Source organism: Lingula anatina, chromosome 2 (genome assembly GCF_051362555.1).
Source record: "Lingula anatina isolate TDL-2025a chromosome 2, LinAna3.0, whole genome shotgun sequence".
Taxonomy (NCBI): domain Eukaryota; kingdom Metazoa; phylum Brachiopoda; class Lingulata; order Lingulida; family Lingulidae; genus Lingula; species Lingula anatina.
Window position 1 is genome coordinate 36,334,201 of NC_141768.1, and position 27,277 is coordinate 36,361,477.

The following is a 27,277-nucleotide window of genomic DNA, read 5'->3' on the forward strand; positions in this document are numbered from 1 at the left end:
ACATTAAATTTTACCTGTTGAGGTACACATTATTAAATTAAATTGTGGTTTTATTTTATCTTGTACTGGCCGAGTTTCAACTAAAATTGCTTTTATACGTGCATATCTTGTATTTATTTATATATATTTATTTATTTATATATCTTTATGCTTTGTCATTGTATTTTCCAGCTTTGGTTCAGCCAGATCTTACCCAAACCATTGCCCCAGTCAGGACCCACAGTCTATATGACCAGCCTCCACCCAACAACAATCACATAGACGCCATGGAGAAAATACCCATGTTAAATGGACACACTCACCCAGTTGAGGATTCCCCGATCATCGACAAAAAATCAAAGCATTTGTACATACAGCTTCCGGGAGAAGAGAAAACAGATTCAACAGAGAAATTGACTTTACAGAAATCTAAAGCCTCTCTGAAATCATCAACTTCTGGCTCAAGGCCTCAGTCTGAATATGACACTGATAATAGTAACAGACAGTCAGTTACTTCTAATCTGCTGCCTAGCAATATAGACGTTGAGGCATTAGCGTGGGGAAATATTACACACGCTGGTGGGATGCTTACCATTCCAGAAACTGGAGTTAGTGTTAGCATCCCAGAAGGTGCTATTTCCAAAGGCAATACAGAGGAAATATTCATCGCAGTTTGCCGAGATGATAAAGACAGACCAAAATTATCAGGTACACATTGTTTGTTTCAAAATAAGGGAAGGGATATTACAGTTTACGTATTGCCAAAGGAATTGTATTGTAGTTGTGTTTCAACATGGTTGCCTCGGGCCATCAAAAATGTTGGAGATGAGATTTTGATTTTTATTTTAAAGTAAAAAAATGTCTGAAGCAAAAAACATGAAATAATATAAAGTTGTTTGTAAAAAGATTATTATATATTCAATTGTAAGGGGTATTTTTTTTAAATGCAAATTGTTTAGCATTGTTGAACCATATTGATATATTATGGCTTTTGGAGATTAAATCTAACCAAACAGTCTTCCATTTTAGATAAGCAGACGATCCTCAGTCCCATCCTGCTGCTGGGTCCTCAGGGCCTTGCCCTCCACAAGCCAGTTATTGTGTCTTTCCAACACTGTGCCAGCCAAAAACATGGCCTCTGGGTTATGAGAGTGTATGGGAGTGGGACAGCTTATGATGAACCACCAGCATGGAAAGTAAGTGTTTTATAGATTTTCATATTGTTGCCTTTTTTTTCAGAATAAAAGGTTCAGTTGCCCCCCCCCCCCCAAAAAAAAAAAAAAAAGAAAAAGAAAAAAGGAATGCCCACAACCTTTGAACCAACAAATAATCAGTCACAGCTAACTAGTTTATATGTTTTAAAATCATTTTGACTGACAATTTGATCATTGCTCTCATATGTTATTTATTTAACCTGAAAAGAAGACACTGAAGTGATGATACATTTGTCAAAAAATAAACAAAAAAAATAAATTGAAATGGTTTCACATATTTCTCATTTAACAAGTGTTTTATATTAGTAGCCAAATATATGCTTGAATCACAGTTTGAGTCAGATTCATCAGCAAAATGCCTAACAGGAAATTAGCCACATGAACAATGGTAATTGGCCCATAAATGCCACGCTGTGAAGTTGCCATGGGGTAGAAGTTGTGTCTAACACAGCGGCATCATTTCACCTCCAGTGCCAATTGTTTCATTGTTGTTTTGCTATGGCAAACAAGGGAAAACCTCATGCATTGACAAAAATGGGTCATCTTTTTTTAATGTCTTTGAAATAATTAATATAAAGCCAAATTTAAGCTCCATGCAGAAATTGTTTATATTGGTTTATTTGTTTTTCATTATTAGATAAATTCCTTTTAAACTTTCTGAAGCTTTTGTGGCTTCCTTCATTGTAATTAACAAGATATTAAATAATTTTTCAGCATTTAGTCACATTTGGAGAAGAGACACTAAATACCCCAATTTACTGCCAAGTTGATACAAATTGCTGTCATATGATGACTGATCAACTGTGCCGTTATGCTCTGATCGGAGAATCTATGCAGGGGACTGCTGCGATGAAAAGACTGAGGCTAGCTGCATTTGCTCCTGCAGTAGCATCTTCCATAGATTACAGTATTAGAGTATATGTTGTTGAAGATACGCAAGATGCTGTTGAGGTACGGACTGCAATCCCATTTTAAGAATGTTTTTCTTGACAGAAACATTAGTTTACTATGCTACTGTGCAAAATATTTTTAGTTAACAAAAATGAGACATTACAATTTTTTATGTTTTTCGAATGATATTTGGTTTATAAATTGATAAAAAACATGTTTTCAATATCTGAATATTACATTTCTGTTTTCAGGGTGTCATTCAGCTGGAGAAAAAACTGGGGGCAGCTTTGTTGGATAGACCAAAGCAAATTCTCTTTCAAGATGGTGGTAACAATCTTTGTCTCACTATAGAAGAACTGGCCCCAGGATGGAGGAGTAAACTCACAGCAAATTACCAAGTATGAAAATGATATAATGGAAGCATTTTGTCAGATAAAGTGAGAGAGCATGAAAATCTTATTTGTTTACTTTACACATTATAAAACATAATGTTGTATGTATTTAAGATGTATCTGATAATGAGCATGAGTGAATCATTTACGTAATTCTATTTTTGCCGTCTCCAGGAGATTCCATTCCGCCATATTTGGAGTGGTAACCAGAACAATCTCCACTGCTCTTTCTCCCTGGAGCACACAGATGGCCTGCAGCAGACGGTCAGCTGCAAGATAGGAGTGTACCAAAAGTCAATACTCGGCAATAGAGCAGTTTTACAAATAGTCAGCAATCTCACTGAAGTAAGTTTTGAAATGGAAATGTTGTAAGACTAAGGATATTTCTTTTCATTTGAACTGGTTACCAGTATTGAATACTTTTTCATTTCAGATGAAAAATAAATAATTAATTCTTTTCATGATGTTCACTCAAGTAAATATATATGTCATTGTAATACATGTACTGACCTTTGTCTTCCAGAAAGTAATTCCTAGTCCCACAGTACCAGGCAAACCCCGGGCCTCCACTACTGTCTCCAGCTCTGGCTGCAGCTCAATGGTCACACTGGACCAGGCACAGAAAGCTTTCAGGTAAGGCAGAATCAAGCCTAAATTCATTTCTTTTGTAAAATTCTAAAAAAATTTGAATCATAAAATTTGTTGCAAAATTTCTTTGCATTGGAACTTTTTCCAAAAATTCAGACAAATGGTTTTTATATCATATCGCTTATTTATAGAAAATGTCACCATTTCTTCCTTTAATCTTGTATTTTCTTGATAATTCTAGGCTTCCAAGCCAAATCAAGACCAAGCTATGCGCATATTTGGACCCACCTAACAGTCGGGGCAATGACTGGAGGATGCTTGCTCAAGCTCTTTGTGTAGATAGGTAAGGTGAACATTGCTGTAATTAGTAAAATCAAAGTGAAAATGAGAAGTTAAAATACAATTTGGGATTTATCAGTTCACTTTTCCCCATATGATCCTTTTAGTGAAATAGTTATTTTCAACGTACATCTTTGGAGGTGTTGTCTAAATTAGTAACTTGTTAAAGTAGAAATTTGTGATTAATGTTTTAATTGTTTATATCTCATCTCTCCATTCCAGATATATTAATTTCTTTGCCTCAAAACCAAGCCCAACAGAACATATTTTAGATCTCTGGGAGGCCAGGCATCGAGAAGAAACAGCATTGACGGATCTCATGAACACTTTAAGAGTGATGGACCGATTTGATGCTGCTGCTGTTTTAGAGAAAGAATTGGGACCTTGGCTATAGACACTTGTATGGCGAATATGCTGCTGCTTATTGAAAATATTGAAAAGGCCCTTCAAAGTGTTCGGGCCATGCTTGTGCAATCAGTTTCCGTGATGAGTAAAACAATCCAGATCATCATGGATATCTATAAGGCTTTGTGTGCTGCCATCTATAGGTCATTTGACTGGAGCCTGACTGACACTCATGGGCCTGGGAACTGACTAGCTAGTCATCATGCAAAATGCCATAATGAAGATGCAATCTTCATCACAGAGGCTTCTGTGCCATGTCAATATGTTATGATAATATAAAATAGTGTCAGACCGAAGGCAAATTAAATACCGGGCTGGACTCAGAAAAAGATGAGAAGTGGTGGAAGGACGAGGTCTATTTTTTTGAAGGATCATAACTGAAGTCGTGAGGCATATTGGTGCTAAGGTTACAGTTCAGTTTTATGACTGCGTATGAACAGTGGTATCACTTGCAGAGCATGTTTCATACCATATGTTCATAGCTTTATTACATTAAAAATGCTCATTTAACAAATCCCTATGATGTAACAAAGAGAAATTCATGTTTTGATGTTAACTAGCTGTTGGAAAACTTACAAACCCTGAAAGAAAAATAGCCCCAATGAAAGAAATTGTCTGTAAGTTGATGGAAATCTGGGAATGCTTCTGTGTATTGCATCTGTGGATTGAAACAGCCTTTCAGACCTTTGTACATTTGTAGAGATGTAGAAAAATGTATATTTTGTTTATATTTGTAAATATCAGACTATTAAAACTTTTATAGCCTTGGAGTTGTAATTAAGTTACAATGGACAGAAGTTGTTTAGTGTATGTAGTTGCTTTATATGAAAATTTATTCACCTTCCTGATGTTAAAGATTTTATGAAATACAACCAAAGCTTAGTATCCATTGTAGAGTAATGAATAGGACATCCTTTCCTGCTGAACAAAAAAAATGCATTTCACACTGAAAACAATTTAGACTATAGTAACCAGAAAACTTAAATGTACTTCTTTCTAGGCTCTTTTACTCCAGGTATAAATTTATATTTTTTAGATTGAGCTAAGATTGTAGATAAATGGCAAAAGAAAGTAGAATATTCTATGTTATTATCAAAAACATAGGGTTTCTATACATTGTGAGTAGCATTAACCATCCATTTTGATGCCAAGTAGGGTCCGTACGACTAAGCATTATATTATTGTGACTTGTTAACCATTAATTAAGTTTATAAATCCAGATAGTAGCACAAGCATCACCTATAACAGCATTAAAAAATAGCAGTTCTTTATGTAATTGGTAGTTATGTTATTATTTATCTTGCTAAAATTGTTGTCTCGGAGGTTATTTCTTCCAATAGCCAAAATGTTTTATAGGTAGTCCTAAAGTTAATATATGAGCACGTTATAAATGGAAAAAAAGAGGCATTCTGTGTATATTCAGAGACAAAACTTGAAGGAAAACATAAGCAAATATTTGTAATAAACAGCTGAAGAAATACAGGGTGTCCCTTTGTTGTTTGGAGTAAGAAATTAATTTTATTGAATTTTTTCAAAATAAAATTTTAAGAAAAGATGTTGTTTAAAAAAACGATTCTGGGAACCAGAAACAAGTGTACATTTTCGAAAAACGAACCTGGGAACAAGAAACTGTTTTCTTTTTTTTAAACGATTCTGGTAGCCAGAAACTAGTGTCGTTTTTCAAAGAAACGACTCTAACGCTGAAAAACCAGAATTGTTTTTGCGGTGGGAGACGAGTGGATGGAGGAAAAGGCGACTGGCGATTAGCATTTATGTTCAGGATCTCAAAACAAAATTGGACATTTAAAATTGTTTTATTGATATTTCCCCACATCTTAACAATTTTGTTAGTTGATCATATAAAAATGAAAGTAAATGGGTTATTTTGTGTTCCAAATGGCACCGTTCGCCCTCCAAAACACGCGGTGCTGCTCTATTGACAGAGGCTTCCTCACAGGCCATCTTGCATAGCATAGTCGGGGCACTGGTTTTGTTTAATTGACTGAAGTTTTCCTTATGAAATATATCAGTACGGTGCATGCATGTTTTTCTTCTTTTCAATTCGGTTAAAATACACAATCTGCTAAGCTACCGAATGCAGCAGAGAAGATCATTTCTGTTCCCCTCCAGATGGAGCTATAGGACGGGTTGGTTTGTCAAACCTGGCAAAAACTGCTCAGATTGCAGCATGCAGTAGACCATATAAGGATAGCCAGTGACCTGCATAATGTCATTTTGTCATTACTTTAGGGTGTGTAAGGGTCTGACGCTTAATTTAATTGATTTAATCTAGTGTATTTTGAAATATGCGAGAAACAAAATCTTCCTGTGCATAACAATTTTAGTACATTGTTTATCAAATTTTGCCCGTCAAATTATGGTAATTGATAAATAGAAAGAGTGATCACCTAGCTCTTCCTGCCTCCTACCCCAATGGATAATTCGAAACCTGAACCCTTGGAAGAGTAGTCACTTCTTCAGTTCTGAGTGACCAGGATTTGGAATCGAGGCGGTCATGGACAGGATACTAAGTATATGGATATTTCAGTTTTAACCGATTCAACGCAAAGTTCTGAGATGATGGTTTTAGGTATTTGTCGAAACTTATTTTTGATGCATTCAAGAAATGTGTTTGACGCCTGCATGTTGAACACTGGGTTTTGCCATTCTCCAATATTTTCCCCAGGTGATATTTTGTGTCCTCCACATGGCGTACCTCATGACAGTGAAAATTGTAGTTGTGCCTCATGTTAACTACAAAGAATTTAAACTACATCGTTAGAATTTGGTAGTGTCAGTAAAGTTTCACATGCGAAATAGTCCAAATGGGGAAAATTCTGTGGAATGGCCCTTTTAAAGTTTGGCTGTTGAAATTTAGTGAGTGGTTTTAAAATTAGGTGTCATAATTATAGTACAGCAAAATAGTCACAATTGAAAATTAAAGAATAGGATAAAGGTTTAGTGATATACTTCCATTTCTAATTTTGGCATGATATTACAAATAATACCATAATATGTAATATTTTGATCCAATGAAGTATGTGACCTATTTAACAGTTACACTGCTTTCTACGTGACTGATTACGAAAGCAGCCATTTCAAGGCATATGGGGCGACTTGCTAGCGCCAATTTGCAAGTAATGCTTTCAAGAGCGTAATTTTGATATTTCTCATTTATGACTACTGTCAATATCACGCTGTCTAATCAAAACGCTCTGTCCAAAGCAATATTACTTCCAAATTTTAGTCTTTTGTTAAAAAAATCAAAACTTGTTTTATTTCGCCAAAGAATAAAACTGCCCCTCATGCCTTTAAACATTTTTACTATGATTATTAGACTTAGCTTGCTCCGTGGCTTTTGTAAAACTATTTGCCTTATTCTTCAGCAAGGCAGCAAGTTGTGACTTGACGTTTATTTCCATGCAAATATATAATGCTCAAAAATACGAAAAAACTTGTTTTTCTATTCCAGGAAAACTCGCAAATGAAGCTCAATTTGACCTTTTTTATCAAAAGACGAGAAAATAAGCTACCTTGAAAACTCTGTTGGTGATTTATGTTATGTTTCGTGTCCTTTAAAATGCTTTGAAGTCATTGACAAAATTGTATCAAAAGACTAAAAATTTTCGTATTTTTTATTTTCTAAATAGCGAGCATTTCACTCGTCACTCGGAAATGAGTTTATTATATTTTCACTTGCCTCGAACTCCTGGAATTAAAGTCTTAATTTTGAAGGCATGCAATGAGGGTTAGACCTCTAATAAAGCACAAAAATACAAATCTGCAAATTTAAGCAATTTTCCCTTAAGGTTTACTTTATCCAAAAACCGATTCGAAAACTACGATCCGTTTAGGGTTACAGATTTCTATAATTCTATCGCCACGTGAAATTAACAAGTCTTTATCTCCATAGCGAGGGTCACTCAAAATTTACTTACTTAGAACTCGTATCTGTATAATCTTTTGAAGCTTGAAAACTTGCTGTCTAGTTAAGTGAAAAGGGCCACAATCGATCATTTTGTTTGAGTAATGGAGCATAAAAAGTTCACATATTTAAGACTCAATTTTAGAAAATTACATGTAGTTGCAAACTGATTTTGGTAATCCAATTCTTCCTGTTAAACTATGCATAAAAGAACACAAATATTAAACGATTATTTTATTTATCTTAATTTGCTCATCTGGATTGTAATCTTAATATTACCTAATTTCCTAAAGTTAAGCTTAATAGTATGTGCAATTTTTTTTGTAATTATTTGTTTCTTAGGACTTGCATTTGTGGCATTAATCTGTTGCACAGATCTCACTCTTGCTTCTCCATTTTGCCTCGGGTTGATAATTATACCTGCTGCAATTACCAAAATGCTTTTTTTCCCCCAATAATCAGTGTCTCTAGGGGATTATTTTTTTCACATTCCCCAATGAAGTGTATCTTTTATAGTGTATTTGAACGTATCTGTTGCTATTAAATGTTGATTTTTTTTTTTTCACAAACGGCTTGTGGCAATTTTTTTTGCAAAACATAGCAAATGTGTTTTTTTCCTTCCAAGCAATAACTGTTGGGATTTTATGCCGTATTATATGTAGAAAAAGCCACATTCTGATAAAAAATTCACAGCACTTTATGGTTAAAATGAAACAAAAACAATGGTAGATACATGGTATTTTGAGAGGTGTCACATTTTGAAAGAGTATTTTTGTGACTTTTAAAATTATGTGATATTAGAGTGAGTCTCTTTTTTCCTGCGGTGGTCTGGGGTGGGACAACTACATGTACTACCAGTAAATCTGCCGTTGTTTTTGTTATTAGTAGCTTATTAGATAGTTTATTTTGTCAAATCAAACTTGAGCGAGTCTTAATGCAGATATCAATATTTTTGTTTTACATATCTGACTATTCAAAACTTATTGGGATTTAAATATTTTTAAAAATCTTTAACAAGTGAATGTTTAAAAATATGTGAATACATCAATGGCATTTTATTTTGCTCCAAATAAAATACTTTACAGTTACATGCAAAATGGCTTAGCGTTTTCATTGGCGGGACAAAGTTCTAAGGGTGGGAGTTCGATTCAGGTACTTGAACATATTAAAATTTTCCAGAAGGGCTCTTAAAATTTCTCTCTCGTTACTATAAGAAGAAAGTCTACCAGGGGAGGGTGGGTGGGAACACTTAGGAGAGTGGATAGCACGCGCAACTCGGAGTCAGCAGTACCTGGGTTCGATTCCTGGCGTTTCTGGGTCCAAGCAAATTACCTTTTACTAAAAAATATCAAAACGAGAAATTTGGCGTCCGACAAGAAGGTCCTGTGACAGATATGAGGCAAGTGGAGTCAGTGGCTCAGTAGATAAGACGGCAGAAAAGTAAGCAGGAGATATAGGGTTCGAAGTGATGTAGGAAAAATGAAAATACTTTTGCAAGTTTTTAACGAAATAAAGCATTTGTACGTTTATTACGTCAACATTAATTATTTACAGCATTAAAAATTTAACAACAAAAAAAAAAAATGAAAATATAACATTGTATACTCTAAATTAAATTAAAATTTAACTAACAGAAAAAGACGGTATATATCTGTAAATAGAACAAGAAGATATTATGCACTTTGAACGTTGTTACTAAAAGACGGAATCCTTTGATTTACAAAAAAAAAAAAAAAAAAAAAAGTTCAAGATTGTAACATTTGAAAGACTTTGGCAAGAACTGATAACAGAGAAAATGGATTTTTTAAACAAATTGTACTTGACATTTTTTTTGTCAAAGTTCACATTAGTGCCTTGTCTTCCTCAAATTCCATCAAAACATTTCCGTTCAAATTCAGAGATTATAACAATTTTTAAAATGCAAATAATCTGCTGTAAGCGTCATTCGTGCACTAACGCACACACTCATGTAAGCACACCATGTCCTATGTCGTCTTGTTGATGTTCGCACACCAAATCGAACTGTAGCCAAAATTTCTTTGTTTGTAAAATTTCTGCTTGCTTTGCCAGTCGATATTTTTTCAAATTTTGTTTTCTATTTGTTTTCTAAATCCTAAAATAAATATCATACGTGACGTAATTGTGGGTGAAAATTTACATTTGCAAATCATGGGAATCGTGAGCGACATAAAGATATGGATGGTGTACAAGATTACCCAAGTCTTAGCCAATCAGAATTGTATACTAACAAAACTGAAAAGGTTACGCAAAAATCAGTGTACTTGAAGCGACTTTTCACATTCAATTAGAATTAACTCTGGTTCTCGGTGTTCAGTGATGACACTAAGCACAAATAACACAACATGGACATGCAGGACTGATATATAACTAGTCTTTCTCAACCCCTCCCCCCCTTGATCTAGAAATAAATTAAAATGTATAAGAATACAGAACAACTTTAATTAGAACGCTCTTCTGCATATTTTAGGCACGTTTTTTCACTTTAAAAATTCAAACCAAACGAAGTATTAAGGTTTACATACACTTTGGAAGAATATCGAATTTGCCATTTAGAGGAACAAAATATTTTCAAATAACATTTTAGAATACTCATTACCTCCCAAAAATTGGGCTTTGCGAGTGATTTTTGAAGTACATTGCAAGTGATTTTGAAAATTTGGAATGCAAAAGGCAATAAATGTCAGTCCTACAGAAAAATTTCAATGGACAACCGAAATCTAAATGAAGTAAATTTCCCGTTTTTGTTTTTTGACACTTCTGTTTTGTAATATAACTCCTAAACGGCATATAAATGATTCCAAACCTGGGAAATTTTTGTAGCCAACTATAAGAACAGACGAATCATATACACAACAAAGATCTCCATTCTACTACTGCAATATTAAATTAAATTAAAGTAATTATTTCGGATGGCAATCTTTACCCCACTCCATGTTTCAGAAAACAGATATTAAATCCCCGCCCAGCACTGAAAACACCGAAACCCAGAGGAAGTTTATTCACAGCCACAGTACCATATTCATACAGGGGCGGATCCAGGATCATTTGAAAGGGGAGGGCGGGGGGTCCGCATATGCGTGGCAGACCCCCCCTCCCCCCTCAGTAAAGGCCCCGAAAAAAATTGGTATTTTAGAAGGCGAATGGTGACATTTGGTACCGTTTAGAACTATGATTCAGCTAGTCAAAATTCTAATTTTAAGAGGGGGCCAATGGTGCGTTTTTTTTTTTTTCAGAAATTTTTTTCAGAAATCCTAAATCCGCCGCTGTTCACAATTGTTAAAGTTCGTTATAGTACATGTGGACAATTCTGCAGTTACATGGGCACATTTTGCCCGTTACAACATTATGTTAGGATTTTTAAGGCGTTATACGTTTTATTCAGTGTCTTTTGTAGATTTACATCTCTTCTTCTCTTTGAATACTGAACACACGATAAATGTTATTTAAAGTTTCCTAGATGCATTTTACGTAATGCAGTTACAATGTCTTTCCTTCCTAGAAGTCAACATCATATAAAATGAATAAGAGAACATCTTGAAGTTGAAAGCGAGGTATCAAGTTGCAGATTTGCCCACACACGTTTTCAGTGACAAATAAAAAACATTTCCCTCCTTGGAAATTAATATATGATAATTTTAAAACAACCACATTATCAATTTTATACAGACATTCTGTTAAATGCGAACTTCAAGTCTAACGTTTCAGGTTCAAAAAGGGGCGGGTATCAACCCCACCCAAAGGTATACATAAATTGCCCTCATAACACCATGATCAGCACTCGACTATGACATAGTAACATATACCAAAAGAAGCAAACCAACAACATGCAGGGTGGACGCTTAGTATGGGTTTTTAAATTTCTATGAGAAGTCTCATAAATGAAAAGCTCATTTTATTCGACTTTTAATTTGATATACATTTGGAGCAGAATTTTATAACCAAAAACAAACATAACATTCCCACTAAATGTCGCCCCTGCAAATTAATTAGCAGACAAACGTCGGCATAGGAGGCAATCTTGGCATGGGGCTGTATATGTCGAACACGAGAGTGTCTCTGAGTAGGACGCTTCTGGTACAATGTATCTTCGTAAACGGTACTTAAGAGTCACTGGAATTAAAGGAATAAATTCACATTCATCAAACAATGTCTAAAGATTTGATAAAGCAGTACATGTCCATTACAGAAATTCGTGTCAGTATCCTTTGCGTTATAATTAACAAATCGCAATTAAGCTTTAAAATGAGGCCTATACAAATATAGGCCTATGTATTTATATTGAACCCTCATGGAAAGCTAATGGTATCAGAAACAAAACGGTGCCCAAAGGACACCGAGGGAAGGCTAAGAGAAAGTAACCCTTACGTCAGTTAAATGTCCCCATGGCCATTATGCCTAGAGTGCACCATTTCGGGAAAATATCGTCAATGTAAAGGTAACAAATGCTACAATACATTTTCTATCATCTGTACGGAACTTACGAGATACTACTGCCGGGTTCAGTGCTATCTTTTCGGCCTACATGTGGCAGTAGAAGTAATATGGCATGGGACGTCCTTCTTCTCCATCTTCTACTGACCTTGGTCCTGGCTGAGCACCTCTCACCAAAACGCTCACCTGATTTACATAATGTTGAAGAGGTCACCCACTTTCCGTGCGGACGCTTCGACTTGCATTACAGTCTGGTTTATGAGAAGGCACAAAAATTCTCCTTCTCTTAAATGATGATTAGGGGCTGATAAAGCCATAATGACACACACCTACACACACAACAAAAATAAATAACTAAAAATAAAAACGCATTTTCAAAGTCAACATACTTGAGATTGCGTGACTCAAGGGCAGGTTAAGAGAGGGGGTCAGGGCGGTCCTGACCCCCCCTTAAATTTCTATAAAAAATCACACCAATATTCCCCTCTTGGAATTAGAATTTTGACTAGCTGATTTATAGTACTAAACCGTACCAAATGCCACCGTTCGCCCTCTAAAATACCCAAAATTTTCGGGGCCCTTCAACGGGGGAGGGGGGGAGCGGGGGATATAAATCAGCTTTCATAGGTCGAATGAACAAATTGGGGCGGGATTGTGATAGTAAAGACAGGATTTTCATTCAATCTGACGGTAAAGCGTAACCGTAAAGTTATTGATATTTTCTTCTTTCTTTTTTTGTTTCTACGTCTTGAAACATACATGGACACTTTTAAAGGAAAACGTTTAACACGTTTAATGAATTTTCCATACGTTTACTCTACAGAATTAACATTTTAACTGTCTATGCACGAATAAAACACACATATTAAAACTGAGCAAAATAATTTAAAGAAAAAGTCTATATTTGTATTATATCAAGTTTCTCTTGTTTTGAAAATTCTGAAAGAAAACGTTCGGCAAGTTGTTTCATTAAATCACTTTTAGTAACCGTTAATTGCATATAACTAACTGAGCGAACTTCATAAATAAATCAACAACATGTTGTGTAAAAAACAAATAGTTATTACAAGATATTTTAGCGTAGACAACTATCGGTGGTCGTCAGCGCACATCGGAGAAAGGCCGTAATATTCAGCACAGCTTCCACTGTGAAGGCTTCCAGTGCGCCGTAGACGTCGATCGGCGGTCTTCTCGGTCTCAGCACACGGCGAGGAGAGACCGTAATATACGGCACACCTTCTGCGGTGAAGGTTACCTGGTCGGAGTAGACGCTAATCACCAGTCGCCTCTCCATCCGTCCACTCCAGTTTCCCTCGACAAAAACGATTCTGGCTGCTAAGCACGTTTTTGAAGAACGACACTAATTTCTGGTTGCCAGAATCGTTTTTAAGGACACTGGTTTCTGGGCATCAGGATCGTTTTTGAAAAATTTCAATGAAATTAAAATTTATATTTCAAACAACAAAGTGAGAAGCAAGGGACCCCTTTCCCCGCTTTCTCACTCCCACCCCCACACATAAACGATTCTAGCAAATTAATGAAGAAAAAAAAAACATTAGTCTTTAATATATTTTAAGTTAGGTGATTTGAAAACAACAGGTAAAACAAAACCAGTTCTTTGGGCTCTAGTACACAGTATTTTATTACCTGAAGTATTAAAATGGTCAAGAAAAAAAATCAGCACAAGGGTGATTTTTTAAAGATAATGGCATTCAATTACAACAGAGACATGAATAAAAGGATTGAACTTAGATTACGAATACTAACAATGCTACCGATCACCAGTAGCTCACAAATCACTTACTTAATACAATAGTACAACTTTAGAATTCAAATGATTATTCTGAAAATTGAATCAAAATTAATCAATCTCATGATCTTAACAGTAAATGACTAGCAGTAATTTTCAAGCAAGGGATTTGTCAATTTATCAACCATGTATGAATGGTAAACAGGCAAACTGTATGGTTTTAGTCTCCCCACAGTGTCTATTCAGACCCAGTTAATTAACTCCTGCAGCTTGCTTCAAATTTTTAAAGACCAAGATCACAACACACAAAACCAACACCACTAATTCATGATTTTCAATACCATTTTAAAAGTTTAATATTGATTCTTGATTTCACATTATCTGAATGAACTATCTGCGTAAAAATATTATATGCACTTAAATGCAGGCAGAAATACCTTGCTTTTTGCACAACTTCCATAAACAATAATATCTTAAAGTTTTGAAATAAATTTGAATCTATGAACTTCAACTTACTGGAGACAAGATTTATGGCACTAAAATGACAAAATGACTGACCATTGCATCAAAAAAGTGACATTATAAATAGTACAAGAAAATGCTACCATAACCTTGTACTTCATTTGTCGCATATAATAATGCCAAAGACTACTTGAGAATTTACTGAAATGAAAATTACAAGCCACTTCTAAATGTAATTGTTAACATGTTGAAAATTTCACCAGTAACCACCAGTCAATTTACTCACACATAACCACATATCTAAGTCAGTAAAATAACATTATCTGCCTGTTGAAATCATGAAATCAAGGCGGCATTTTCAAAAAAGCAAATCCACAGCCATTAGAAACTATTATATAATGGAGAAAACACTTGAAGAAATACCATAATATTCAGTATACATTAATAAGTCTACTACAATACATTTGCATATAATAATGATAAAAAAGGGAATTCCATTCTGCTTAATTTGTTCTAAATAACATCATTTCAATGCACCAATACATTATTACACTTGGTTTAAGTGAGGGATCCATCTGCCGTCTGGTAACCAAGATAAAATTATCCTATCTAGGCATCCAAGTATATCTCTAGGAAAATTTAGAATGATCCTCAAAGTTCAAAGTAACAGTAAAAGTAAGCCTTTTTTTGTATTTCAATTCCTTAAAGAAATAAGCACTTCAGAAAAGTCCAATTAGTTCGGATTAAATTAAATGGCTTAGTAGTTTTGGCCATGCACAAAACAGATTTTCACAATGCAGAGTTCATTTAAGTTATTTCTAGAGCTTAAGATGAATGTATTAATTATTCAATTTTTGTAAAATCAAGAAAAACACACGTCAGATCAGCTTATATACATACATGTTTGTTCTCTTTCTCTTATCCTGTGATACAGCTATGTCAGCATTAGGTTTTTTTTTTCTTTTTGACAAATATCTTGCTACATCTCCATACTCCATGCTAATTAAAGAAACATTATTTACATGGTTTAGTCTTTAGTAATAAAAATGCACATAAACATAGCATCATATTATATCCAAGTAATTACAAAATAACCCTTCAAACAAATGTCTATACTCCCTTGAAGCTTCATTTCAAACGGTTTCATTATTTGATAACAATCACACCAACAAGCAATAAAAACATCTGTAGGTCTAAGACATTTAATAAAACAATATTCAAAACAAGAAACAAACCTACCATTTAAGAATACACCAGAAGGCGCAATAAATCCATTCCAATTACTTCTCTGGTTTTTGGTACCAATTACAAGCGATGTGAGTAACATTTGCAACACCATTATAATCCAAGGTGCAATGTAATGTGTTGTATTTTTTTTTCAACAACCTTTATCACCTGGGAACTGTTGGCGTAATCAACACTTCAGAGTAGTTAATGGATACAATAACTGATTACTCACAAGCTAGCCCCAGTTACCTAATTAAATTAATTTGTAGTGCTAGCCCCTCCCTTTCCTTTAAAGTTGTTAGCAAATTTACCACCTTCTAATGGATTCAGGCATTGCTATAACATTAAACAAAAATTCTTATGTGCACAAACTTCATCTATGGTAAATAAAGAGAAAAATATAAATGTAAAGCTATACAAATTTTTGCCTGTGAGCTCAAAGAACATATGGGGAAAATATCACTAGAACAAAATTTTGGCTTTAAAGTCCTAGATTCATATCCTGTGCAAAGTTTCTAAATGAATTAAAAAGGCATAATAATGTCATCATTTGCAATTGCCCAATTTTATTGCACTTAATGAGTCAAACATGGTAAGTGACAAGTAGCCTAAAACATTCCTTTGAAACCACTACAGAAAAAAACTTTTAACCATATTTTCATACCTCTGCATCCATGTGCTGAATTACAAATGGCATAACTACCTTGATAGTGTTCACTTGCCCTACAAATAGGGGTGCTGTTTACAAAGTATCACATTAAGAAAAGGGGAAATTGATCAAGCACTGAGGTAGCAGCATAAACATAAAAAAAAAAAACAACAGAGCACGGACCTAGCAAAAAATTAAAGAAATGAATCTTCAAACTATGCTACAGCAGTAATTATACTGACTTTGAAAACTCAGTGAATCAGGTTGCTTGCATGAAAAGTTGAAATATAATGCTGAAAACAACCCTTTGCCCTCTTAAGAGGATAAAAAATTTCATCCAGTTTGAGTTAAGTCTGACATCAACTACAGAGAGAAAATACACCACCACTGCAACTTCTGTTTATTTTTTAGATTTTCACTCCAGTCAGACTGTCTGGCTCCTGGCTAATGGGACAAGGTTCTTGTGTGTAGTTCTGCGTCCATGTGCAAGTCTTTACTTAGCTGGTGCTGATGGTGCTCCAGAGCGATGAAAATGCACATTCTGCCACTTGCTGTCATCCCTTCGCTGCCAAACCCTAGTCTCTTCAGACTGCATTGTTTTTGGCAATCCATTCCTGCACAAGTCAATCAAGGAATCAATCAATTAATCAATCAATTATCATCATCACAGATGAAAAATGCTGCTACAAATAGCAGGGACAGTTAAAAGGGCTGCAAAAGAGGCCCTCTTCTGGTTCTTCCACACACACAAAAAGCAGCACCACAGCTTCCTCTGCACCCTGAAGATCTCCTTATTAATACAAACAAGCTGACAATTTATGCAAGATTATATATAAAAGAGAACTTGGACTCCATTTAAAATGGACAAACAAGCATCCCAAAGCCATCTCCTTTAGAAACATCAGCTGAGCAAACGGTTGCGACCAAATGTGGCAGCAATCAAGACAAAATGTTGTGGGACATGAGAGATAAAAGAGGCAGATAGCAGCATCTGAATTCCTTGCCCCACACAGCTATTTTCCACAATTGAGAAGGTAGTTCTGCGAGCGGTGAAAGTGCACATTCTGCCACTTGCCATCTTTGCACAGCCAAATTCTGGTCTCTTCACTCTGATCTGAGTGTACATGGCCAGCCCTACAACAACAAATATGGCAGGACCTTGAAAATGTGAAATTCTGAGATGTGCCTAATGTAGCAATGGACAGTTTTATTAAAAATATTAAAATTAAACACTCCAAAAATCTCTCTAATTTGAGCAAACGTCTTTTTTTTTTTAAACATATTTGGTGTTTATTTTAATTCAAGTAAGATTTTTCATTTTACAAGGTTGACTATTTTTTACATGGAAATATTTTCTGCATTTTCAAAAGGAATGGTAGCCAAATTTACTTTCTTTTTCTTTCTTTCTTTTTTTTTTTTTTTTTTGGTAAAATTAGAAACTGGTACTAAATGGAACAGAAATTTCCTTGTGGATCTGTTTTGTATGATCCAATATGATCCAACATATAATAACCAAACATGCCAGTTGGCAAACAGGACATATTGTGCATGATACAACATTTCAGTGAATATACCATTTTTTTTCAACAATTTAAAGGAGAGAATTTAAGAATAGAAAACATGTATGAATTAGGTAAGGATGGTGTTAAAATGGCAACTTATATGAATTCCAATCATAGGGGACCACATATGTATACTTTTCAATAAAATAAACCATGCAACTGCAAAGACCAATTGCAACAGAATGGTGTTTATATATACCAAGCTATCTGCCGTACAAAGATGTACGCTACAGAGAAAAAAGGCAAATATTTTGTTAATGTGCAACTAGTACATGTAATTATAGAAGCTGCCACAAACATGGATAGGGGGCAAGACATGGGTTCCTACAAACAACAGAAAGTATATAAATAAAGGCAACTGGAAAGACAAATAAAACTGTTGGTAAGTAACATGCAATATCTGTAACACTGAACACAAATATAAATAAGGATATGTGTGAACACTTTAATAAGGTAAGTTCCTTGTATATGATTGCACTTCATCTTTCTTATCAGATACTTCCATTCATTTTTATAACCAGAATTATTTACTCATAGGTAAGTTTTGGCAGCAATTTTAGAAGACCTATCAGTCAAAAAAGCAAGCAAAAAGGTGTATCCTATAGAAATTCAGACCTATTGACAACCAAAGCAAAATCATTTTTCAGAAAGCTCCTACCTTTGATAATAAAGCTCAAACATTGCTTCAAGATTTGCACAAGAGTGACTTTAATAACAACAGGTGCACAGAACTCAAGCTGCACACTTAAATCAACATTTTTTTCAATATTCTGATAAGGTTACTGTAACAGCCCTAAGTCTATTTTGTTTTATACAGAACACAGAACTTCCATGCAAATCTTTGTCAGTAGTTAAGTTTGAAATCAATGGTTAGTTAATGTCACTGCAAAGCTTGTGGTGCAAAGTATATCAGCTATTTCATCAAACAGTCAAAAAAATTAAGAACTTAAATCCAGTAAAAACCCACATATAAGAACCTAGTGCATCAAGATCCCATTAGCCACTATTTCAAATTAGCCACAAATTTCAAAAAGAAATTTATCCTGGCCATCTTGCAAAATTTTAGGTTCCTATATGCATGCTTTTACAAGTCTCATTATACTAATGTCTATGAATACATCATATGCCGAGCACTAGCTGCTAAGATTAATTTATAAAGATGGTTATACAAACTAACAGTGTGCATGATTTTCATTTAAGGAAAAAAGAATTCAGTCTATCAAATTTACCTATTTCTAACCATTCAAAAGAAATAATTCTACCAAGGAAGTGGATATACTGCACTTATGTGCAGAAACATGATTCTATACTTACTTGTCAATATACTGAGTAAGACGAATATATGCTATGCAGGCAGCATCCTCTCCAAGCAGGTGAACATGTGGGTTCAAAATACTGGTATTCACAGCTTTGCTATTCTTAGCTAACACTGAAATAATAGGGTAACATGTTATGCAAAAAAATCTAACATGACAAGTAACATATTTCCAACAATGCATCAAGGTGACTCTTAGAATATTTAATAAAAACACACAAACACACTATCTGATGACCTTCAAATTTAAAACACTGATATCATAGAATTTTCAAGTTGATATCAATAACACATTTTCGTGGTAAGCAGAATAGAAGAATAACTTTCTGTGCAATTCTCTGTTCTGCAAATGAATTCAATATTCTCTGTATGACTATGCACAGCATTAGTTATAAAATTTACCATTTTATAGATGTTCAATCAGACACATGCACACATCTATATCAGATGAAGTTATAATTCTTCCACAGAGAAATTCAAAGAAAAAAAAAGGACAAAGAAAAGAAAAATTAAAATATTTCAAATTCATCTACGTCAGATATTTTCAAACACAAAAAATAATGTCTAATTCTAGAGATAATTTCTGGCACGGCAACAAATCTCTACAATAAAGAAGACAAAGTGTTTTTCAGTAAATATCAATACCTAAGGGACCATATACTGGCTGTAAGTTTTTTCTAGCAGTCACTAAACAATTATGCTTTTTTTTTTTTTTTCAGTCATTCTTCTGACCATTTCAAACTCAAAAAAATTTCATGAATAAACATTTATAACACTTCTTTTTCTTCACTTAATTTAATGCCAGTGGATGTTTACATGCATTTTAATCTTTGTATAAAATTGTGAATATGCACAGGGGTAGTGATTTAAAGACTAAAAAGAATGCTACACGCATTTAAACAGAAGTACAGACATCTTAAAAGTAAACAGTCAATTTTGGACAATGAAAATCCTCCATTATGGTCCCTTTATGAAACCTTTGATGATCCACTTAAATATGAATATCTCAAACACTCAGCTTATACAGCATCATCACAAAAATTACCTGCAATTTCTTTCTCAATACCTAAAATCAGTTCAGATACAATACATTAGAATTATTTACTGTATGTGCAGACATGCATATCAAATGCAGTTACCTGTTGATAACAGAACAGAGCAAAATGATAGTGTGATTACAAAAAAAAAAAAAAAGTTTTTCATTTAACCTTGACTTTCAAACTTACCATTATCAAAGTAGAACTTGTGAAATTCCATTCCTTCTATTAAATTACCAAATGCTTCTGGTTCGAAGCAAGTCAACTGAGGATCTACAAATTTACTGGAAAGACAGGGTTAGCTTGTTTATAGAAAAGAGAAAAATCACTTGTAGGACTCGGGAAAGATTAAAAGAAAAACATTCACACAACTGAATTTTTATGAAATTATACGAATTCTACAGGGTACATTCTGCAAACTATTTTATGACAATCTGAAACCTAATGCCAAGAAGCGAAGTTGCAAATGTACCAGATAGGTCTCATTTCAGTTGCAAATATTATTCATCATATTGTAAAGCACGGTAATGCAATGTCACTTTTATGGTGTATGAAAACAAAACTATACATAATGACTTTTACCTTGGGAATATATATATATATAATGGTGATTACTAAATTCTAAGACAACCAATAAACCATGATTAAAAACATAATAATCTTATAGTTACATTTGACGAAATGTTGGATTGATAGCAAAAATATGTTTATCTGAGAAACTTGCAAAATAGTACACTGGTCAAATGAGATGTTTGAAATTAGTCATTAATGAGCACTCTGTTTAATCATTTAATTTTCTTATCAGTGACACATTCTAATTATAGAAAGTTTAATGTCTAGAATATTGTAAAGGTGCTGTTTTTTATCAAATATTTGTTACTTACGTGTATCCATCATAATCTCCACTAGTAATGGCTGCTATCAACTGTTCTGTCAGTTTGATAATCTCTTGCTTTCGCCCTGAAAATTATCAAATGGCAATATTTCTCAAACATAAACCAATTTATGACATACTAATATGAATCAAACATTCAATATACTAAATATATGGAATAAGTACATCCATTCAACCTGGATTTTTAACAGCAGGGGCAGCACCTGTAGGTTTCTGCAGAGTCTTCTTTACATGAACATGAAACATTTTTCCAATGCTTGGTGTGACTTACGCTATGCTAGCATACTTCAATATATACAATAAGACTAAAACCACCCTTATCCATATGGCTTTTTTTCTGTTTTTCTCTGACATGATATATTTTATGCCTTCAAGCTTTTAGCACCATCACTTGTGCTATACTTATGATCCTGCATAATTATTTGTTTCAAGGTAACATGCACCCGTCAACTGAACTGACATGCAAAACATTCCAGAGACATCATGAAATACAGCAATAACACCACAAAAGCATCAGTATATGATGCAATGTACAATGTATCATCTAAATGTACAGAAAATAAAAATCCTAATTAGCGGTCCAGAGAGACACAGACTGCCTCCTGCACATATACCACCAGCCAGTATCATAAACATATAAACAGGATTGTGGGAGAGGCATTTTTCTGAAGAAGGACATAAGCCCCAGAAAATTATCAAACCAATAAATTAATATTATTAAAACACTGCTGATCAAACTTTATTAAAATTCTTTAAAATACTTTCAAGAAAGCCTTTCAGAGAATTAGTGCTTGAAAGCCATTACCAAGTATCCAATTTAGGTCAATTGTGCACAGAATAGCTGTAAAATGTTGTAACCTACTTCAGATTTTAAAGCCATTTTATGCTTCCCAGTAGGAAATTAAAACCACATTTTTAAATGGCTTGCTCTATAAAAAGTAACCAAAGCCCTATAGTGACCAAGATGCAAAGAGTTTTTGGTTATTCAAAGCTTTCAGTAAAAGAATAAATAAATATAGGTATGTCCAAAAGAAGGACCTGCCACTAACTGCAACTCTTTATCATAATATCAGTGCATATATTTTCTTTGCTATATTTCAGCTTTCTTGAAATACAATGCAACCTGACCTACACATTACGAATTAGGAATTTTCAAAAATTGATATGTAGTATTTTCTGAAGTAATGTAGGTAATGAACAATTTAAAAATAAAAACTTAGATGACCAAGTAGTTGAATTTCTTTCCATGTTGTTTTCAAAACCACTTTCCTTAACCTTACAGTGGGATATAAAGTCACCAAAAGTTTACCAAAAATTGATAAATAAATAAAATTAAAAACATATATATGAATACGCATTGATTAACCCCCCAAATCAGGTAAATGTATATTTATCAATATTATGATAAACCAATATATATATTGGTTTGCCATGATATTGATGCACGGGACTTTGTATCAATTAGAAGAGACATAAGAATGTTTTGTATCCAGCTGTGGATGTTGCAAGGTTTTCTGTCCAAGTCAACATTGCTTCCAGCTCTATACTGGTGGTACAATAAATGATACATTCAAAACCAGCAGAAAATGAAGACACTCTGAACTAACTGCAATAGCCCACTAAAACTCCAAAACTCCTTTAGATAGCCACACAAATGAACATATGGATTGCAATAAGAAGCAGGTCCTTATGTCTAAAAAAGAAGTAAGGCTTTTGAATATTAAACATACCAAGAAGCTAGCTAAGGGAAAAAGCCCCACATTTTCAAACTGCTCCCTAATTGAAGGTTTGCTTTATTTCATATGGCTCACAATGTTACTTAACAAAAGTGCAGCACACATGTAACCAGGCATTATTTTCATTTGGAATGCATGCAGAATCACTAATAACAATTGTGCCTTCTTTTCACATGCACTGTCTGTGTATTTTTTTCTTTTTACTATCTTATTTTCATAAGCCACAGAATTCATACATAACATTTCTGTTTATCATTTTACTCCTGATTTATCATCTAACACTGCAACACACCAATGGCAATTACATCAATGCAATGCCATTCCCCTCCCAAGTTCAATACAGACAAAAGCTCGGGTTCATCATAAACATAAAACAGGTCTGCTACATTTCTTTTTTTTTCAGCACACAAAAGAAGTTTCTCTCTGCATATGCCATATTTCATTGCCATAAGCAAATTCAAAACAGACTTTTTTCTATACTCACTAAGCACATGATTGGTTACTTTTGCAGCTAATAAGGAATGCAAAAAAAATAATAATAATAAATAATAATGATAATAATAAATTAAAAATGTTTTTACAAACCAGCTAGTGTTATCTACATAGAATTTACTTTTGAAATACTACATAATGTTTAGGACTCCAAAATGTAAAATGCCAGCTTTATAAAGAATACAAAATAGAATTTTTTTTTCATAGTTCATCTTGGAGTCCTAAGTAATATTAGAAAAGCTTTCAGTTTTAGGTTACTTTGAAGCAGATGATCTGCAAAGCATGCTAGGGGAATCACTGTCTGCAAATTTATCTACCAGTGACACACACCTAATTTATTCTTACTGTCCAGAGGTGCTATTGAAAATGTCACTGAAAGAAGAATGAAAACAATTTTGGAATATCTTCCCCTTCCATTTTTACCTGCTGCTTTATGGCCCACCTTGTAGCATGCAGGCATTTTTTTTTACTTCTGGCAGAGAAAGGATTTGGGTTTACTAACTTACATTTTGCAAAAAGCATTATAACTTCTATGCAGTGTAAGTTTAAGCTGATCTATTCATGTCCCTTGATTATGTTCATATTGATAAATAATTTTTCAGGCTGAGCACATTATACAAATTTGAAATGGACAGCATGGTAAAATCAACTTATCAGTGGGGCATATACTGAAAGAAAACTGAAGCCAATATTAAGACAAAGCTATACCAAGGTCATGCTAACATTGAGGCACTTTTGTCACTCACAAAACATCCACTAAATAGAAAATGTGTAGTAAAATTATTTTCAGGTATTCCTGACTGCTGTCAATATTGAAATAATAATATCATGTTGGCTTAAAATTTACAAAAAAAAAGGCAGCAAAGCTGTCAAATGTACAGACAAAAAGCAGAAAATAATAATTCACAAAATAGGATACTGTCAATTCTGATGCAATAATACATTATGCTTAACTGCAAAGTCAACATCAAAATTTAATTATGCACAACAGGTAATACAAATGAAAGTAAAAGGATAAGGCTACAGGCCCATTAGATATCAAATTCATACTCTGAAAATGCCAGAATGAGAAAAAGTGAAAATTTCACTAAAAATTGCATTAATTCAATGAAAAATTATAATCCAATAGAACTGTTTTTCTCATTTGAGCTGTATGTCAATCCTAAGAATCATTCTTGTAAGTTAAAAAAATAATCAGAGACAGTTTTCTTTGCATAATATTTGTGGTGGCAGTGCACAAAGTAGGTTTTTGTCAATTTTGATGCAATATTACATAATGATTAACAGTATATTTACCACCAATTTTCAAATGTCTACTATAAAAAACATAGACCTTTAGAAAATTTGATTTCCATCCAGCTTTATGCCTGTCGGAGTGCCAATGAAAATGCCAACATGTGAAAAATTAAAAATTCACAAAAATGTATAATTTCCAGAAAAGGAAGCCGATAAGACTTCTTTTCCAACTCAGCTGCACTTTAGCCCCATGTCCAGTAAGTTTGAGAATTATAAGTAACGTGTTTTTTTTTCTTAATGTTCATCATGGCGGTAGTGTCCAAAACACTTTTACGTATCTAATTTGTTCAATCATGAGGCTGTTAACATGCCTAAGAATTGAATTTGAGAAAAAAGCACTCATATACCCAAAAAGGCTTAATTTTTAACTTGATTTGTATATTTGTAAGATTGATCATTTTTGTGAGTTTCAAGACAATAGGCTTATTGGTTTTCCTTGAAATGTATTATCAGTGTTACATATATGAAAAAAGTGAAAAAACAGCATAACTTCTAAAAAAAATGGCCCAATCATGCTGATTTTCGAACTCAACCTATGCTTTAATTCATCAGTTCTGTAAGTTTGAAGACTACAAGCAAAACAGTTTTCCACTTATCATGTTATCGCTGAAAGTGCACGGCAATGACGGCAGCAATGACACTTGCAGGATACGACTATATGTACAGACACATCTGTGTCTGTACATAAAAAGGATTTGTTGGCATGACCCAAAATAAAAGAATACAAAATTACCCCTTTCAATCATATCTTCTTCCTGTGTGCAGAAATCAACTCAATACAACCAATGAACAGAAAATCACCCTGTATTCAAAATTAGAATATTTTATATTCACCTTTGCTATCCTCATCTTCTACAGTAGTGCTGCTGTCCGTGGACTCTTTAATGCCATCGTTTTTCTTGTTAATTAGACTCCTACCTGAAAGTAATCCCACATAACATTTGTTACTTTATCACAGCTAACACAATGTACCCAATAAGTGACATGCAATGACTGAAACTGGAGGGGGTGGGGGAGGGGGGGGAGGGCTGTGATGTACTCCACCTGTGATGTAATATAATATAATATGATATGATATATATACCTATATATAATACAACACCTGGTTGAACAATGCTGGACTAAAATGAAACGCATGCATTTCTGCATACACTGGTTGACAGTGACAATAACAGTAACAATAGATGTCGTGGAGCAGTGGTGAGTCTTGAATGCAATCTTCAGGGGAGAATGTGTGATGTGAAATCAGGTGCTTGCGTGTGGTATGAACTTATCCCAAGAAGATCTTAATCATAACCTTCTAATCTAAAATATATCACACACTATTTTGCAACTGTCTGACTTACCAATGACATAAAAAACTTAACAAATGCACATCTAATCAAAACAACACAAGGACAACACAAAACTGCACATGCACAAACCTACAATGGATTGGTTTGCACCACACCATCAGTGTAATACAACATAGAATAATAACTTAATTGACTGCACAACCTTGCCTTGCTGCCATGTAGTGTCAGAATAATATTGAACCAATCATGTCTATATTAGTTCACCAGTGTGATCTACGTATGCATTGGTGTTTGCTTAATAACACAGTTCAAAATTTCAAATGCTGTTGAAATGCTTCATTCAGCCTTCTTTTTGAAAGATTTGTATGTTCTTTTCCTTTGTTTAAAATTAACCTTGCCTATTGACTGGAACATGGAACATGGAACTGTGGACCTTTCTATGCAGTCTGATTATTTATTAAAAGTGACCAAGTCTTTCATTTAAAAATGCCTTATTTAAAAAGTAAAAAAATATATACAATTTTGATGAACAATTCATTTCAACAGAATTGTGTAACCAGCTAGAACTAAATTATTTAACATCATTCTTTCATGATGCAAACTACAATTCAATATATAGTATCAAAGTTGTACTGCATTTTTCTTGCAACAAATTCAAACCTCAGGCATATCCTCAAATACAGCCGATACAAAATACCACTTTATCTGTGACAACATATCTATTCACTTCTTTCAGCACCACTCATTCTATTCACTCAGTCAGGTCTTTCAGACAAAACTATTGAATGCTTCTTGTATAAGCTGAGAGAAAAAAAGGACCTATAATTTTATACACATTAATTCGTCTGATCATCCATTGGCAAAGTACATGCAAACATATGCATGCTGCTTCAACATGCGTGTTTAGTTTTTAGACAAGATAAACATCCCCTTTTCAACATTTTTTTCCAGTCAGGATTATTCAAGTACTTGTGACAACAAGGCATCAGAAAAATGCAGGCATAAGCAGAGCGGTATGGGAAACTGGCTCACTTACTAGAGACTTGGATTGCTGTGACCTGTTTTGCAATAGTATTGTTCATGGACACTGGAAAAAGAGTTGAAAGAAAAGCTGCTTGTTTAGACCTGAGCTAGAGAAGCATGTTAGTAACAGCAACATCTTTGTTTGTCAAAAGCGTACCACAGGAGGAAAATATCCTCTAAAACAAGACAGGAAAATATATAAATGACTCACCAAAGGAGCAAACATAATTCAAAATTAAAGAACAAATGAATTAACAGAAAGTTTACAGTATGTTATACATTTTCACACAAGCACCCAAGCATAAGAAACTTTTTTTACCAAAAACAAAAGGAAAGGATAGCACCTTTTTTTT

At 34.0% G+C, this 27,277-nt stretch overlaps 2 protein-coding genes and 1 long non-coding RNA gene across 33 annotated transcripts in view; 1 reads left to right on the forward strand and 2 right to left on the reverse strand.

Annotated features, from left to right (window-relative positions):
- LOC106174972 (netrin receptor UNC5C-like) overlaps positions 1-5,288 on the forward strand; it is a 76,108-nt gene extending 70,820 nt beyond the window's left edge. For all 4 annotated transcript variants that reach the window (XM_087005402.1, XM_087005404.1, XM_087005403.1 and 1 more), the window contains 8 exons: positions 172-687; positions 1,009-1,175; positions 1,908-2,144; positions 2,336-2,482; positions 2,651-2,821; positions 3,000-3,109; positions 3,306-3,407; positions 3,626-5,288. In XM_087005402.1, coding sequence (XP_086861528.1) covers positions 172-687; positions 1,009-1,175; positions 1,908-2,144; positions 2,336-2,482; positions 2,651-2,821; positions 3,000-3,109; positions 3,306-3,407; positions 3,626-3,797 — 1,622 coding nt within the window. In that variant the 3' untranslated portion in view covers positions 3,798-5,288. The remainder of the gene's footprint in view (positions 1-171; positions 688-1,008; positions 1,176-1,907; positions 2,145-2,335; positions 2,483-2,650; positions 2,822-2,999; positions 3,110-3,305; positions 3,408-3,625) is intronic.
- A 5,831-nt stretch (positions 5,289-11,119) lies between these two features.
- On the reverse strand, positions 11,120-12,667 carry LOC147763660 (uncharacterized). Its single transcript, XR_015332970.1, has 2 exons — positions 12,236-12,667; positions 11,120-11,864 (listed from the first exon to the last, which is right to left on the reverse strand). It is a non-coding gene; the product is annotated as an uncharacterized LOC147763660 (long non-coding RNA).
- Positions 12,668-13,799: 1,132 nt separating this feature from the next.
- LOC106174951 (calcium/calmodulin-dependent protein kinase type II subunit delta) overlaps positions 13,800-27,277 on the reverse strand; it is a 41,578-nt gene continuing 28,100 nt past the window's right edge. For 7 of the 28 annotated variants that reach the window (XM_087005107.1, XM_087005117.1, XM_087005111.1 and 4 more), the window contains 8 exons: positions 26,938-26,988; positions 25,441-25,524; positions 23,641-23,682; positions 23,303-23,329; positions 21,072-21,147; positions 20,377-20,471; positions 19,150-19,264; positions 13,800-16,887 (listed from right to left, as the gene is read on the reverse strand). In XM_087005107.1, the coding sequence (XP_086861233.1) occupies positions 16,767-16,887; positions 19,150-19,264; positions 20,377-20,471; positions 21,072-21,147; positions 23,303-23,329; positions 23,641-23,682; positions 25,441-25,524; positions 26,938-26,988 (611 nt within the window). In that variant the 3' untranslated portion in view covers positions 13,800-16,766. The other 21 variants (XM_087005123.1, XM_087005121.1, XM_087005119.1 and 18 more) reach the window with 12 other exon arrangements.